At 45.2% G+C, this 17,611-nt stretch overlaps 2 protein-coding genes and 1 long non-coding RNA gene across 6 annotated transcripts; 1 reads left to right on the forward strand and 2 right to left on the reverse strand.

Annotated features, from left to right (window-relative positions):
• Positions 1 to 379: 379 nt before the first annotated feature.
• On the reverse strand, positions 380 to 12,804 carry fbxo25 (F-box protein 25). Of its 4 annotated transcripts, none has more exons than XM_037449502.2 (11): positions 12,694 to 12,804; positions 11,945 to 12,116; positions 10,311 to 10,414; positions 9,890 to 10,026; positions 9,703 to 9,795; positions 4,136 to 4,229; positions 3,489 to 3,673; positions 3,061 to 3,243; positions 2,706 to 2,849; positions 1,550 to 1,576; positions 380 to 1,237 (listed from the first exon to the last, which is right to left on the reverse strand). In XM_037449502.2, exons 2-11 carry the CDS (start codon positions 12,067 to 12,069, stop codon positions 1,148 to 1,150), a joined length of 1,182 nt encoding a protein of 393 aa, XP_037305399.1. In that variant the 5' UTR covers positions 12,070 to 12,116; positions 12,694 to 12,804; the 3' UTR covers positions 380 to 1,147. The 4 variants fall into 4 exon arrangements, with proteins under 4 accessions (XP_037305399.1, XP_037305401.1, XP_037305400.1 ...); XM_037449504.2 differs by having other exon boundaries at positions 9,890 to 9,939; positions 12,694 to 12,802; XM_037449503.2 differs by lacking the exon at positions 1,550 to 1,576.
• Positions 5,517 to 9,626, forward strand: LOC134107820 (uncharacterized). The gene is made up of 2 exons (XR_009942812.1): positions 5,517 to 5,933; positions 9,389 to 9,626. It is a non-coding gene; the product is annotated as an uncharacterized LOC134107820 (long non-coding RNA).
• Positions 12,805 to 15,070: 2,266 nt separating the features above from the next.
• fam110c (family with sequence similarity 110 member C) lies at positions 15,071 to 17,244 on the reverse strand. Its single transcript, XM_037449588.2, has one exon. It carries the CDS (start codon positions 16,910 to 16,912, stop codon positions 15,917 to 15,919), a length of 996 nt encoding a protein of 331 aa, XP_037305485.2. The 5' UTR covers positions 16,913 to 17,244; the 3' UTR covers positions 15,071 to 15,916.
• Between the last annotated feature and the right edge of the window lie 367 nt (positions 17,245 to 17,611).

The raw sequence follows: 17,611 nt of genomic DNA on the forward strand, positions 1-17,611 counted from the left end.
CTGAAAGTTTTTCAGATCTGACTCCAGCAACCAGCCCACTGCAGACAGACTAAGATTTGGTTTTGGTGCGGTTTATATATCAGTCCATGTAGCATTAAAATGAAAGGACATGGGTTCTCAGAAACTTATCCACAAGGGCAACCAAATCTACGTAATACGTAATAACTCTTCTTGGCTTATAACAGTACAGCGAAATGGAAATACTGTTACATCATTATGAAAATGATTGTTCTTTAAAACAACACTTTGCCTAGAGGACATTCTTACTCAATTCTTTGAAGAATATTAATCATTAAACTTTGATCCTCCTGTCAATGATACAATAAATATATTTATATATATATATATATTGGTCTCAGCAGTATAAAAAGAACAGAACAAGTTTTTTTCAAATGTTTAATTATTTTTAGCTAGTTCATGTCCCATAAAAGTGAAATGATGTTTCCAGCACAAGGTTTGGGACGCCAAAGGATTATTACAAAAGTTGAAGGAAAGATACAAAAATATTTTTCCCCCATAAATAATGTACCATGTTTCTCTGCCTGAACTAGACAGTAAAAACCTACAGAGTTCATTATGTTCTCTTAATGAACACAGAGCACATCAAGAATTCACAAAGAACAACATGAAGCATGTAAACAGCATTCACTTACACCACCATATTATTTAAATACCACCAAAACCAAACAGAACAAAATCAGAATAGTTAATCCCATTAATTGAACATTAGACACGTCATACGGTTAATATTCACCCGTTTCCATTAAAAAGCAACAACCTCTTAGACATGACCTATCAACACTTACCTACCACAAACATGCTACAATTCCTTGTACATATAAATCCTTTCCAATATTACATTTATATATTATTTTTTCTTTTACCCTCATTATCCATTTTTGTCAAAAAGACAATGGTTTGTGCAGGTGGAGGAAAAACATGAAAGTTCTTTATATTCAAACCATTAGCAACATTCTTCAAATCTTCCCACCTTCCTTTGTCTTATGGAAACACTTGTGCGTGAGGAAATGCAGACATTAAACGAATGTCCTCTCTTTCAGTTGAAGCCCTTTATATTTATACATAATGACCGTGACGCCTCGCTCACACTCTTGGTTTGGTTCGCTTAATGGCCGCCGTGCAGCGTTTAGAGCTTGAAGAGGTCGATAAAGTGCTGCGGGGAAATGGGCACCAGGCAGCTGTCTGGATCGCTGGCAGTGCATGGATGACCGCAGTCCTGCAAGACAGTCAACAACCACACCGTGAGAGAGGAAGGAGACCAGGAAACCAGAGGTGCTCACTCGACACACACTAGCGCAGAAACATTTGTTCAACTGAACGACAACCGACCGATTTCTCTTTGGACACGAGGACTCAACATTGAGAGGAATCTATGCACTTTGGCATGACAGCACTGTTTACTAAACACACGGGGACATCAAGATAAACTGGAAAGATAACAGCCGGAATGGAACAAGACAAAGCCCAACACATGGAAAAAGATATGTCACCATGGAGAAAACACGGCACAAACTGTGACGGGGAGTACCTTGAATAACAAGGCCAGTGGGCGATCCTTAAGGAATCAGGGAGAAGGGGAACCAGGAGAAGAGCCGGAGAAGAAGGAGCACAAGCAAGGAGAGGGACGCAGAGAGGGCAAAGGTTAAAAAGCATAGGGACCCAGTCAAGGAGGAGAACAAGATTGTGTTGAGAAAACATGGAGCATGGAGAGGAATAGCTGCCTTCCACATCCAAGAACTGTTAGTGTGTGTAAATGGTTTCAGGTCAGAAAAGCACTCATCAGTTCTTGTTGAATAATCACAAGTGGAGCTTTTTTTCGTTGACATAGTCCTAAAACTTTTACAATAATTCCATCTGTTATGTCGGGGTTAATTTTTATTTTTAAATATTCCTAAATATTTACACTATTACGTTCCAATCATTGTTGAACACCTTTCTTGCAAGAGACAGATATCAGTGTGAGAGAGGCTGTATGATTGGCCCAAAGAGACTTTAGACACAATAGAAGGAATACCAAAGAGTGTAAAAATGGATGTTTGCTCTCTGGCCAAGGGAATAAAGTGTTATTATTGATACTTGATTTGATAGAATCAACTGTCTGACCTACAGACAGGTCAAAAGGTAAATTGAACCTGCACTTCTATCAGCAGTTGCTCATGGTGACATTTTGTATATGCATTCAAATGTGTCTTATTTGAAAATTCAGTGTGCCATGCTGCGTTGTGTCTTTGTCACAGTTTCACTGCAGTCTGTGTAAGGTTTGCTTTCTTTATGAGCGCACATTGCACTGCCAACCTCATCTACAACCAGTAGCTGCTGTCATTCCTACACTGTGCACCATTTTTGGAGGGAGCACTTTTAATGTTTTCAGACTCTGTGATTATGAATCATTAGAGCATTAACTGCCTTTATTTGGCTTTAAAGTGAATTGATTGATGTAGTTTACTGAATTGTTTTACGACTTTGGTCAGTTATCACAGGATTTATTTTAGGTTTATTTAAAAAAAAAAAATTGTCCTTAAGCTATTTGTTTGTCCTTATAGCTTAAGTTATTTGTGTTCTCATGAGATTGTCCGTCAATGTAATGAACTAGTATTCTACCGTCTGATGAACCACGCTTTCACATGTAACATTGAGTTCCTAAATAACACAACGTCTCTCTCTGTGTGCCATCTTTTGTTTACCTTCCAGAAGAGGATGTTACAGTTTTTGCAGAAGTGCAAGGTGTCGCCGTATTGCTCTTTCATTGGATAATGTTTCTTCAGGGTGAAGTACATCAGCTTCCAGTCCACTTTATTGCTGTTGGAAAGGACCAAATTCCTACAGAACTGCACATGAATGGAAGGAAAAACTTAATTTAAAACACAATTAAAACACAGGGACCAGCTGTGTAGTTGCAACTGGAGTGAAGTGTAATTTGATAGAATCTCATAGAGTGAGATGGTGTGTCTGTGCACCTGAGCAGCAAAAAAAGGGCCAATATTGCCCTCTAGTGTTGAAAAGGTGAGCTTTTTAACAATCACGCTTCTGTTTTCTCACCTGTTTGTCTGAGAAGTGAAAGTGGCAGAGTTTCTTCCACAGTATCCAGTCCTCACTGAGGCAGTGCACAGCAGGCATGGCCTGGCCCACGTTAATGATGTCATAGGCATCAGATAACTCGCTGAGGATCTTGTTCTGCATGTGCAGCGGCAAGTCGTTGAAAGTCATGCCACCGCACATTTGCTGGGGAGGCGATAAAGAGAGATGCATTAAAATAAAAAAGAACTGAAAAACTAAAATATTCTCTAGACTAAAATATACTCATGTCACATACATGACATGAGGGGATATTACGATTCATACACAGTTGAAAATTAAATGAACAGGTCCAACTATGTGTCAGTTGACAATACTTCCCCATACACATTTCATGTTCCTCTCATTGAATTCAGCTTCTGTGTAGTTAAATGTAGTTAAAGGTTTTCTACCTTGGGGATCTGCAGGTTGTTGACCTGCTGCTTCCATTTGTGAATGGTCTCCAGTCGGCACAACCAGATGTTGACGTTTCCCACGAGGACACACCTGCCGACGTGGATAGTCAGATTGTGCAGCGTCAAGCTCAGGTCCTGCAGCAAATCCTTGACGAGGCGCGGGTTGTAGTGGTCGTCTAGAACTAGTGGTGATATTTGAAAAAAATGGAAAACAAGGAATATTTAACAAACAAGAAAAATGTCAAAACATTAAAAGCTGAAACTTCTGTCCTTCTTCCACCTCAATACCCATACCAGAAGGTAAGGGGATATTAAAATCCTTGATAGATTATAATAATTAGTGAGAATATCCAACATTATATTTTTTCTGAAAAATAGAATCTTAACCAAATATACCAACAAATTATTTTAAAATGAATGACTTTACATGTGGTGGACTTGATCTGTAAGTTGCTTCATTAGGCAACACAACCCCAAAAACTAAAATAATGGATTTCTTTGCAATAACACTTGTTGTTATTGAATTTATCTCTCTGTAAAATAATATGGTAATTTCAAATAAAAATATGCCTAAATTGAGGTGAGGATGCAGAGAAAAAATACACAAAATATCAGGGCAATGTCTCTGTCTCAGGCCTCCTTACCCTTTCGGACAATCTGCTCCAGTATATTGAAATAGTTTTTCTGTGCAGCTCCACTCAAAGACGTCAGCTGGGACCTGGCTATTAGCTGGAAAAGCTGTGGGAGAAACACAGAGATGAACAGTTAGAGACGCTTGTCTGAGTCGTGAAACGTGTCATGGTTTTGGGCTCCTCCTGTCCCTTTCCCCCCCCCTACTGGTCTTTAGTTATTCATACATCGTGTCCACAACTCACCAGCTGAGTCCCATTTTCCATCCCCCTCCTCTCACACCAATTGTTACACACCTGTTCCCCATGACGTTAATTATTCCTGCTATTTCTAGCTCCCCTTTCCCTTTGTTCCCTGTCAGATTATTTTGCCACCCACACAGGAGACACACTCCTCAGTCTTTACGCCGAGTTTTGTCCTACCGTGTCTTGTGTTCATTGTCTAGATCCAGCGTCCGGTCCCGCCGAACAGGAGGAGTCCCAGCTGAACTACGGCCAGCCGGCTTTGTCGGGAACGACGGGCAGAGCGCTCCTCTCCCCAGCCCTCGACCTCTAATGCCCCGTTTCACCGGGAGATCTTCTGTTCCCCTTTTTCTCTGAAGACCTCAGTTGCTGTTTTTGTGCCTGCCTTCGCGGCGTCCTCTAAGTTTGCACCTTCCTATTAAAAGCATTATTTTTCCTGCATCCCGCTTTTGGGTCCTCTCTCTCTCCACACCACAGAATAATCTGACCAACAATGGACCCAGCGGATGAACACCCGATTCGTGCAGCTGTCGAAGCGCAAGGAGCCATGCTCGGGAGACACGACTCGGAGCTAGCCGCTGCTCGCCATGCGGTGGATTCCCTGGCCGCCCAAATTTCGGACTTGTCCGCCCAGGTCCACCACCTCAGGAGAGCCTCTCCTGCTGCTTCCAGGGACTTGGAACCCCCAGAGCCCAGGGTCAATAATCCCCCCTGTTACTCCGGTGAGCCCACACAGTGTCGAGCCTTCCTCACTCAGTGTGAACTGGTGTTCTCACTTCAGCCTGTCACCTACGCTAGAGAGCGAGCGCGAGTCGCCTACGTCATCTCGCTCCTAACCGGACGCGCTCGTCAGTGGGGCACCGCTGCATGGGAGGCTGGGGTTGACTACATCACCCAATTTGACTTGTTTAAGGAGGAGATGATACGGGTGTTCGATCGATCGGCTCATGGCGAAGAGGCTTCTCGCATCCTGTCCACCCTCCGTCAAGAAGGACGCTCAGTTGCGGATTATTCTATCGAGTTCCGCACCCTATCCACCACCTGCGGCTGGAACGAGCCGGCGCTCGTTGCGCGCTTCCTGGAGGGCCTCCGGGCCAGCATCAAGGACGAGGTGATCGCCCGTGAGCTGCCTACTCGCCTCGACCCCCTTATTGAACTGGCAATAAGAATCGAGAAGAGATTTGACCTTCGTCATCGCTCCAGGGTGGTGGACATTCCTCAACCGGCCGCCTCCCCCACCCACTCCCACCCTAACCCCCGGGCTGAACCGGAGCCCATGCAGCTGGGTGGACTGCGCCTTACCGCTAAGGAGAAGGAGCGTCGCATCACAAACCGTCTCTGCATGTACTGTGGCGCGGCCACCCACTTCGTGTCAACCTGTCCAGTAAAAGCCAGCGCTCGACAGTAGAGGAGGGATTACTGGCGAGCGCTACTTCCATCTCTCCGTCAAAATCGTGCACCCTGATTCCAGTAGCCCTGCGGTGGGCGGGGTCATCGGTCTCATGTAACGCCTTAATAGACTCTGGGGCAGAAGGGAATTTTCTCGATGAGACATGGGCCCGAAAGCAAGGTATCCCGTTGAAGGAACGCGGGGGGGTCACCCCCCTTTTTGCCCTAGATGGTAGCTCCCTACCTAGGGTCCACCTCCAGTCCACTCCCTTATCGCTCACTGTTTCCGGCAATCACCATGAGACTCTTTCCTTTTTAGTGTTTCGCTCCCCCTTTGCCCCGTTAGTGCTGGGGCACCCCTGGTTAGCCAAACATAACCCTCATATTAACTGGTCCACTGGTTCCATCCTCTCTTGGAACCTGTCTTGTCATGTCGAATGTTTGTTGTCTGCTAACCCCCCCGTCTCTCCTGTCGCTGTGTTACAGGAGGAGCCGGGTGACTTGGCCGGGGTACCGGAGGAGTATCATGACCTGAGAGCGGTCTTCAGCCGTTCACGGGCTACTTCTCTCCCTCCCCATCGTCCATATGATGGCGCTATCGACCTGCGTCCCGGGACCACGCCCCCGCGCGGTAGATTGTTCGCCCTGTCCGCCCCAGAACGCGAAGCACTAGAGAAGTATCTGTCAGAATCCCTTAGCGCCGGAACTATCGTGCCTTCCGCCTCACCTGCTGGTGCCGGTTTTTTCTTCGTTAAGAAGAAGGACGGCACTCTGCGTCCGTGTATCGACTACCGGGGGCTTAACGACATAACCATTAAGAATCGCTATCCCTTGCCGCTCATGTCGTCTGCATTTGACTTGTTACAGGGAGCCAAGGTTTTTACCAAGCTGGACCTTCGTAACGCGTACCATCTCATCCGCATTAAGGAGGGAGATGAATGGAAGACCGCGTTTAATACACCGTTAGGGCACTTTGAGTATCGGGTACTCCCGTTCGGCCTCGTCAACGCTCCGGCCGTCTTCCAGGCCTTAATTAACGACGTTCTAAGAGACATGCTGAATATCTTCGTCTTTGTTTATCTGGACGATATATTAATCTTCTCCCCGTCCCTCCAGGTCCACGTACAACAGGTGCGCCGTGTTCTGCAACGCCTCCTCGAGAACCGCCTATTCGTTAAGGCAGAGAAATGCACCTTTCACGCGTCTTCCGTCTCCTTCCTCGGTTCCGTTATCTCAGCCGAGGGGGTGAGTATGGACGTCTCTAAGGTAAAGGCGGTTACGGAGTGGCCCACCCCTGACTCCCGTGTCGCGCTCCAGCGTTTCCTGGGCTTTGCTAATTTTTATCGACGTTTTATACGCAACTTCAGTCAAGTCGCAGCGCCCCTTACCGCTTTAACATCAGTAAGGTCAGGTTTCAAGTGGACAGAATCCGCGCAGAGAGCGTTTGATCGTCTCAAATCCCTTTTCACCACGGCGCCTATTCTCGTCACCCCTGACAGCTCCAAGCAGTTTATTGTCGAGGTCGACGCGTCGGAGGTGGGTGTTGGGGCCGTCCTTTCCCAACGCTCCTCTTCTGATAATAAGGTGCATCCGTGCGCTTTTTTTTCTCACCGCCTTTCGCCCGCAGAGCGCAACTACGACGTTGGTAACCGCGAGTTGTTGGCCATTCGCATGGCGCTGGAGGAGTGGCGTCAGTGGCTGGAGGGCTCTACCGTGCCGTTTGTCGTTTGGACGGATCACCGCAACCTAGAGTACATCCGATCTGCGAAGAGACTTAATGCTCGACAGGCTCGTTGGTCCTTATTCTTTACCCGTTTCGACTTCTCCATTTCGTTTCGTCCGGGCTCTAAGAACGTGAAGCCCGACGCGCTCTCACGCCTCTTCGATTCCCCAGACACCTCCTCCGCGCCTAAGGAGGTCATCCCCCCTCACGAGTTATCGGGTCTGTTGTCTGGGGAATAGAAAGAATTGTTAAACGCGCCTTGTCTCACTCTGTCGCTCCGCGTAAGGTACCTAGGAACCTCCTTTTCGTTCCCGTAGTGGTTCGGTCAGCTGTTCTCCGGTGGGCTCATACCTCTAAACTGACTGCCCATCCCGGCGTCAGGGGAACACTGTTCACAATTCGCCAGCGCTTCTGGTGGCCCACTCTCGACCGTGATGTACGACGTTTCGTCGCCGCCTGCACCATTTGCGCGCAGACTAAGTCTAGCAGCGCCCCGCCAGCGGGATTTCTAAGACCGTTACCCACACCGTCCCGTCCGTGGTCTCACATTGCCCTTGATTTTATTACTGGTCTACCCCCGTCAGCTGGCAACACAGTTATTCTCACGGTCGTGGATCGTTTTTCTAAGGCTGCGCATTTCATCCCCCTCGCTAAACTCCCCTCAGCCAAGGAGATGGCCCAAGTCCTTGCTACGCATGTCTTCAAGCTACACGGTCTCCCCACTGACGTCGTCTCGGACCGGGGCCCTCAATTCGTGTCCCTATTCTGGAAGGAATTCTGCCGTCTTATGGGTGCAGCCGTCAGCCTGTCCTCTGGGTTCCACCCCCAGACCAATGGTCAGGCCGAACGCACTAATCAGATCGTGGGTCGTCTTCTGCGTAGTCTGGCATTTAGTAACCCTTCCTCTTGGGCAGATCAGCTGCCATGGGCAGAATATGCCCATAATTCGTTGCCGACGTCTGCCACCGGCCTGTCCCCGTTCTACGGCTGCCTGGGTTACCAGCCTCCCTTGTTTGCCTCACAGGAGGCTGACTCTAATGTCCCGTCGGTAAACGCTTTCATTCGCCGTTGTAAGCGCACCTGGAGGAGAGTTAGGTCCGCGCTCTGCCGTGCCAAGACCCGCACTCGCAAGTATGCCGACAGACGTCGGGTTAAGAGCCCTAGGTATCTTTGCGGTCAGAAAGTGTGGCTTTCCACTCGTAACTTACCCCTCCAGACCACGTCTCGCAAATTGGCCCGCCGCTTTATCGGACCTTATCGGATTTCCAAGGTCATTAATCCTGTCGTGGTCAAGCTCAAACTTCCCCCCGGTCTTCGTCGCGTCCACCCTGTCTTCCATGTCTCGTGCATCAAACCGGTCGTACGCACTCCCCCCCGCGCCCCCCGCGCGCCCCCGCCCCCTCCGGTGCGCGCTGAGGATGAGTCTATTTACACCGTGCGTAAACTCCTGGATATGCGCCGGCGGGGTCGTGGTCACCAGTTTTTAGTTGACTGGGAGGGCTTTGGTCCTGAGGCGAGGAGTTGGGTCCCCTCACGGGACATCCTGGACCGCTCTCTGGTTGATGATTTCCTCCGCACCCGCCAGGTTCCCCCCTTGGGAGCGCCAAGCGGCGCTCCTTGAGATGGGGGCACTGTCATGGTTTTGGGCTCCTCCTGTCCCTTTCCCCCCCCCTACTGGTCTTTAGTTATTCATACATCGTGTCCACAACTCACCAGCTGAGTCCCATTTTCCATCCCCCTCCTCTCACACCAATTGTTACACACCTGTTCCCCATGACGTTAATTATTCCTGCTATTTCTAGCTCCCCTTTCCCTTTGTTCCCTGTCAGATTATTTTGCCACCCACACAGGAGACACACTCCTCAGTCTTTACGCCGAGTTTTGTCCTACCGTGTCTTGTGTTCATTGTCTAGATCCAGCGTCCGGTCCCGCCGAACAGGAGGAGTCCCAGCTGAACTACGGCCAGCCGGCTTTGTCGGGAACGACGGGCAGAGCGCTCCTCTCCCCAGCCCTCGACCTCTAATGCCCCGTTTCACCGGGAGATCTTCTGTTCCCCTTTTTCTCTGAAGACCTCAGTTGCTGTTTTTGTGCCTGCCTTCGCGGCGTCCTCTAAGTTTGCACCTTCCTATTAAAAGCATTATTTTTCCTGCATCCCGCTTTTGGGTCCTCTCTCTCTCCACACCACAAAACGTTTTCAAAATGAACACGCGTGATCAGAATCGCTCACTTTTGCAACATAGTTGAATCTTCTCAAGTCCTGAATGGCGCTGGAGAAGTCTAGACGGTTCAGGGCTTCGCCGAGCGTTGAGTATACATGCCGCTGTGTGTAAAAAAAAAACACACGCATCGATTTTTGTGTGAAAATGCCGTAGTTTGAAGCAACAGCCTCTGTGTGAAATAGCTGCAGCACTCACTTCTTTGGTGCTTCTGTTCTGCACGTAGATCCACTTATCCACAAAGACAACTGGCCAGGGAAAAATCAAACAAACACCTAATTCATCTGTTGAAATGTTTTGGTGTAGAATTAAGGGTGACATAATATGATGAGCACCTGTGCAAATTTAAAAAAGAAATTGCTTTTCAGTTAATTTTTACTGGTCAAAAAAGAAATAATTATTGGCCAAAACCATTTATAAAGATTACGAATGTAAGTACTTATTAAACCAACCCAATACGACAGATAAAAAATAACAAGAGAATGCATGTCTAAGCAAACACATTTGTTTATAGTGGTGTTCCATGTATCATAATGCAGGATTTGCTTTATTTATTTGTTCTTTTTTAATTACACATTTTTCAAAATCAAGATAGGGATTATTTGCTGCTGAAACTCACACTGAGATTTGGTGTTATTGTTGTAGAGGTCCTTTTTCCTCTTTTTGGTGGCGAGCTCACACACATCTCCGACCAACAGATGCTCATTGTTGTCATTGCAGAGCCTGAGCGGAACGAGCAGACAATGTTAATGGTTACCTGACAGTTCGTTGACCAGCGGAGCCGAGGATCCAACTTTACATTTACTTTTCTCTCCAGCGTAACTGAATGCATGGCTTTGTTTGTCTAGTCAACAGAAGAGTAATCCATTTATCTAATCGCACAGGCATACACACAAACACTCTCGCGAGCAGAGTAACAAGCTTGGCGCAGCTTGCATGTCAGGGCTTTAAAAAAAAAGACGTTACACACAACAGTAGTAATGTCCAGAAGGATTTGTGGATGTTTGAATTATATCCTGAAATACATGAACCAGAGGGTCGAAGGTTAAGTAGCGAGTCAGTATGGACACGGAGGAGAACAAGCATTCAAGTGAATGACATTTAGCTGGAACGCTTCTCTTGCTCACTGTTAGCCTGATCCGGTTCAAAACGCATTTATTGCAGGTTTTGTCTGGCCAATGCTCCTCTGCTGCATGAAGTCACCGTCCTTTCTGACTGACAATGCAGCTGCAGAGCGTGATGTCATTAGTCATCCTTCTGACCCGTCCGGCCGGAGGGAGATATCGTGTACTGGTGCTGAGTTAACTCCGTCAGGCCGGACACTAACATGCTGATCACTGTTTAAAGCTTTGTTCGCTCCTGAGCCGGTTGGTGTATGCTGTCCTTGCTGAACACTGCAACTCCGTCTTCTCACATTTACTTCAAAAACATCATTATCGTGGCAGTTATTATATATAATATATAATATATTTATAAGTATTTCTTTTATGCTTATTTATAACTTTTTTTGAATGAAACAAGGCACATAATTTCCCCCACAGTTTAAATAACATTATATTTCCTCTTTATGTTGTCCTTTATGTTGTATTTTGTTATTGTGAACATGGTTTCCTTCCCCTGTGTACTGAATATTGTTTGTATATGGGGAAGTAAATCAATTGCATTTAAATAAGGAGGCTACATAGCGTACCATCAATAATTAGGATTTTTTTTAACTCTTTGCATTATAGGACAATTTTTATCCATTTTCAGAATTCTAACAAAGTATATTTTTTAAGAGAAATTGTTTGTATAAAATCCAACATTAAATGCTATTCTTCAAAGTACATCCATAAAAAAATACATCCATGTTTGAAGCTTACAAGAGGCTTTGTGAGCAAGCAACACAAATAACTACTAAGCCATAAACAGTATAAACAAACTAGAGAAGACAATGCCCCCCTCCCCCCTTTAAACAGTGCCAGCCACACACATCTTCAAACTCAAACTTGATTTTGATATCAACTTCACATCTGTAAAGATTTGTGACTCCTAATCGGACCACAGGCGCGTGCCCAGAGAAATAAACATCTGGTGTGCTCCGTACCGCCTTTGTGGTAGTTTCCTGCTACTTCAAAGTTCTAAAAATTATTATTATTATTATTAATTTGTCTAATTTATGACTCCTTGACAATTTCAAGTTTGACAATGGTGAGAAAAAGGGTTAAAGGGGGATATACGTAGATGACAATGGTAAAAAATAAATGATCTTACCCTTTTATGTCGATTTCTCTGTTGTCTTCCAACTCGTGTCCATAAAGGAAAATCCTCTTCCAGCCGTGCTCTGTCTTTGTCCAGCTCCATCCCGGTGACCTCCAGTCCTTTCCCAAGAAAGGCATCGAGGCAGGGGGAGGACTCTGAGCCGAGAGGGTCGCTGCCTAAACACCTGGAGGGTTAACAATATGAAGAAATGATTTGTGCAAGTTGGAAGCAAATAGAGACAAATAATAACTGAAAAGACACAAAAGCTCTTCTTTATATGCACGTCTTGAATTGACCCCTTGAGTGGATTAAACATATTGTTCTGGTATAAATACAATGATATGTCAACAACAAGTGTTCAGTGATGGTTAAATTAGGACAAGAAAACGAGCATTATGGTCTTTCTCTGCCATAGCTTCAGTCTTTAGTCTAACTACTGGTTATCATCAGGTTATTGTCTGATAACAGCTGCTAAATAAAACCGAGGGTCATCGGATTTCTGAAACGAACCCATATTAAACATGTTGACGCGATATTACATGCTTTAAAAACACCCCTGACAACGTCTATGACGCATTTTACTAAAGCATTTTGGAAAAAAAATAACAGCAAACACTGTCAACGTCGTTTCAGCGATGTACAGTAAAACGATGGAAACTAGACAACCTGTCAGTCGGCTCAACGCATGAAACAATAAGGACAGGACGAATAAAAACTGCGGTATAACTGCACTGGGTCTGTGTGACAAGAGCTTAACAAACCTTCAGCGACTCGTTTGTTGTTTCATCTGTTTCTGTTTACGCTTCTTGTCTCTTTTGCGCAGAGATGTTGACGGAAGCGCACCCAGCGCCGCGGACACGCCCCCCTGCTGCTCTCTGATTGGACGACGCGTCTGTTCAGCGAATTTCTACCGGACACCAGAGCCGTGAGAACCAGGAGTCGCGGAAAACAAATCGGCCTTCGTGGGTTATAAAAACCTGATAATCTGATAAATAGCATCAAGCAATGTGGTTACAACAGCTCTTTACGAGGTTCCAAACGAAACCAAACGGCAGAACGTTTGATTGTGGATCTGATCATCTTTAATAAATATAATATTTGAATAACCTACAGAACGTCCAGCCATAGTTTGAGATAATTGCAGCCGTGCGTCAAGCCCCTTTATCTGTTTACGTGTGGTAAAAAAACAACCGCAAAGGAATGTTTCCTTGCTCCTCGTTCCTTTGGCGGTCCTCTATGCTTCCTCCATCCTCCCGCATCGACCTGCGATTTAGGAATTGCTTAGAAATCACCGGAGATAACGCGACTTCCATTAAACGGCTCTGGTTAACCGTCAGTTGAGTTGCTGATTGGCTTGATGTAGCTGTCAATCTTTTTTTTTAATCCATTCTGTTTTGTTTGGGCCTTCTTCCTTCCACACGTGACAGCTCGAGCTGCACACATGTATTTATGTTTTGATTTTGAGATGGAGGTTCGGGACAGAGACTCTCGTGATGATAAGATGATGATGTGGTTTAACCAGGCATTTGAATGAATTATTCACAAATCTCATTAGATAAAATAATATATAGGTCACCGTTCTACTATTCTGACCGCTGCTCATTCTCATCTTGAACTTTAGGAATAACATTTCTATTTATTGTTGTCAAGCCTAAATCTAGTCTCCTGCCTTTTAGTTTGTCAAGTTGCAATTCTTTAAAAAGCAAGTTGAAGTTACTTCCCCAGACTTCATGGGCAAATTCCAAGGTATGAGGTATCAGACAGCCTGAAGGCTAAAATGATACAGGTAACATTCTTTCAAACCTGAGCTTTATGTAGCTGGGTTTTAAACAACTTTAACAAATCATTTCTTAGGCTTAATAACTAATAAGTTTGTCTTTGTAAAGCTGTTTCACATTCATCTGTTTAAAGTGGAATGTTGCTAAGAGTTTAAGAGGTTTGTACACAAGCACGGTTTTAAGATAATTTGGAGGCTAATCATGGTCAGACAACCACTTATAGAAGTTAGGAGTTCTGCAATCTATAAGTCTATGCTTTCATTGAACAAAAATTTGCATAAATGCTGGGTTTCATAATGATTTACGTATCATTTCCACAGATGTTAAATTAGGTTATTGATCTTTTCTTTGAATAAATCCAAAGAAGACCCAAGTTGGTACACGAACATCTAACATTTAATCGTTGTTCAATTGATGTGAAGCCTGCCTGGAACGGTTTCATTGTTTCTGCATTGTTAAAACCTCTGCTGTCAAGTCAAATGTTTTCATTTTTTAACATGGGTCTAATTTAAAAGAATCTCAAGCTCACTAATATCTAAATTATCTGTAAAAGATGGCTGAAGAGCCAACCTTAGATATTATTTCATTTTTAACAAAATACTAGTGCAAAACGTTTTGCTTTGGTCTCCTCTAATAAAATAAAACTAGCATTACATTTATCCATTCAGTCTGGTTTATTTGTGGTTATGTAATTACAGTGTGGTCAATGGTTTAGTATGACTAGTGCTGCTACTGGCCTTTTAATGCAGTGATCCGGTTTAGACTAGTTGTCAGATACCACGTTTTAGGCTACATATCGTACATTCAAAAGGATGTAAACTACTCCACTAGTGATGTACTCACCGTGTTATTGACATCCAGAGAATCCAATACACAAGACACAACGAAATGTGCACACAACTTGTTAGCATCGATACATTTGAGGAAAGTTTATGTAAGAAAAATATTAACTTTATTTGTGTAGCAAAATATACAGTAAGTATAAAACACATGTAATATAGGCAGCAACATAACTATAGTCTGACTTGGCGGGGTGGTAATAGTAATTTTACATAATACAAATTCCAATATAATAAGTACATTTTCAGTCAATAATTATAAATTGCACTCTATTTCATTACACTGTACATTTCTGTATGTTGAACCACAAATGCAAAGTTAAGTAGTCGTTTCTCTCAGGGAATCATCAACTTCATTTTAAGAAGCAAAGAACACGAGAGGGCACGACATGACATGCCGGGCTTCTGCAAAGGGGAAAGGCGTGATCAAAATATAGGTGCAGCTCAGTAATGAGTACATACAGAAACATAAACATTGTTTCTGTGTGGGTCAGAGAGAAACAGACTTGGCCGTTACTCCAGTCACGTGCAGTTGCTGCTAAAAATGTATTTAAAAGACGTGTTATGTCCGTGTTTTTCTTTTCCAAATTGCAGATAATTTGCAACTGTGAATACAAAACCAATATGTGCTGTTTCCTGTTTGCCATTAACACGGTTGCCCCTGCGTGGTGCTGTTGAAGATTACAAATCTTTCTGTAGCCCATGTGTAGACCATTTTAGGCCACTAATAGTCTTTTGACATTTTTCATCCTCAGAAGAAATTGAAAGACTAGCAATATCCTCAACTGTATCTGTCATAATCAGTATTCTTGGCCAGTTGCTTAGTTTTCCTTAATATGATAACTCCTAAACTTAAAATTGATGACATCTTTTGGATTTGTATGTTATTGTTTGTGTCTCCAGGTGTGTCAGAATTTTTGCTCTTTAATACGAGTTGGATCTTTAAGTTGCAGCTGTGCTGTAAATCCGTGAAGATTGCACAGTTTGATAAATAAAGTAAACCACAAGCAAATACATATTTTCCCAATGGAAATGTTTGGAACATAACAGCTGCCATGTTTCTGTGTGTGACAGGAAGCTTTCTGTGCAATTTTCAACAGTAGTATCTTCTTCCAGATGTTTCTGCCGAAATTGGCGGGCGCACACACACACACACACACACACACACACACACACACACACACACACACACACACACACACACACACACACACACACACAGACACACACACACAGTATGTCCAGAAACCAAATGGTACAATTATTATGGTAGAAGAAAGATAAACAGCATCACAGTTGATCAGTGTTTTTCCACAGAATAAAGCAAGGAGTTTATTATCAACCATTCGAGGTCTCATGTCGGCACCTCAGTCGAGGTCTCTTAACTTCTTTCCAGTTTCTGTAGCGTTTTTGCAGCTGTACAGCCACTTGATGACCCTCGCGTTGCGCTCAATGACTGACGTCCCCTGACTTGTCTTCTCCAGCAACTCGTCCTCCAGCAGGCCGTCGCTGTCCCCGCTGTCCCTGGAGAAGCAGTTGTCCGACGTGGAAGCGCCGGCACTTCCGTCCGAGCGCGTCGAGAAGTTCTCCTTCCCCAAAGACTCCACAACATCCGCACCCAGCCCACAATAATTGAAAAAAACATCAAAGTCCGCGATGCTTTTGGAGTACCTGGAGCTGATGTCAGAGTGAGACCGGCCTACCGCTTTGCCGGACCTCCTTTCAAACTCGGGGATCGTCAGCAGACCGGATTTCCTCTGGGATCCCGTTGTGGCCTTTGGGCCGGTGTTGCGGTCTGCTGCGCTGCGCTGCTCTGCCGCTCCATTCCTCCTCCTTTCCTGCGGGACGGCTTCCGCCTCGCTGCGCTCACCTTCGCGCTCCCTTTCTGTTGGATCGGGTATCGGCACCTTTTTACGCGCGGAGCCGAGCGACAACTCGCACGTTCCGCGGGGTTTCCGGTTGCCCGCCGACGTTGTCAGCAACTCGCATTTCTGCCTGTAAAACAGCAGCGAGTCCCGTCGTTTTTTGGAGCTGGACCGACGCACCTGCCCGGGCGAGGGCGAGCCGGCGATCTGAGGGCCGCACGCCGCCGTCCTCGAGTCACTCCCGACGCAGAGGTTCTCACGGCGCCTCGAGCTTAGGTTTGAGGATCCGCTGCTGCACACAGAGGCCAATCCAAGGCCGACGAGTGGCTCCTGAGTTGAGTTGACCACCGGCTTGCTCTTGACGTATTTGAGTTTGGTCGCAGCGAGCCTCTCCACCGCACTCATGCGTCCTTTTGTCTCACTCTCAAGTTCCATTTGCTTTCGGAGGTATTCGGGCCCCTTCTCCAGGATTTTTGTGGTTCCACTGATCGCCTCCATTGTGGTTTGAACATTCAAATCAGTTATTTCCCCCCAAAGAGTGGGCGATCTTTAAGCGTGGGCTCTTCTCAGGTAAAAAGATTCCATTCAGGCCCGTGCTTTGCCTGAGCATGTGTTACAACAGGAGGCTTCACCATGTCTGTACAAACAAAGACCACACTACCCCACCCATCTTGTGCAAGGCGAGTTCTAACCAAACACAAGCCTGTTCAAAGTACACCTGATACCAAGTGAGTGAAAGCTGACGCGGATGTTTTCTTCCCGTGTCCTCGAGGGAATGTGGGCCTTCATCCCTGTTGCTCAATTTCTGAAAAAGTCTGATGTGAATTCCTACTAAGAAAAAAGTTTTGATGAATGGTTTTGTCCACATCTTTACATCATACAGAGTTTGTCTGCCCTGTAACTGTAATTTTAATCTGCCGACAATCAAAACAGTGTTGTGCGATTCTAAAGATATCTGATGAGATATTATGACACTAGCTATATTTTGAGTTATAATTGGATGAAAAAGTAACACTGAACGCTGAAAGAAACACTCTTTAATGGTCCAACAAAAACACTCTAATCTATTCAAACACAATAAAACCATGTGAATAAACAAAAACATTAAAAAAAATTCCATCAACATCAACTATGTATTTCTGTAAGTGTGCAGGTAAACGTAAACATTTGCAAGTGTAGTGTCCCACAGTGGAATCC

This window comes from Pungitius pungitius, chromosome 20, assembly GCF_949316345.1.
Source record: "Pungitius pungitius chromosome 20, fPunPun2.1, whole genome shotgun sequence".
In the NCBI taxonomy this organism is placed as follows: Eukaryota; Metazoa; Chordata; class Actinopteri; order Perciformes; family Gasterosteidae; genus Pungitius; species Pungitius pungitius.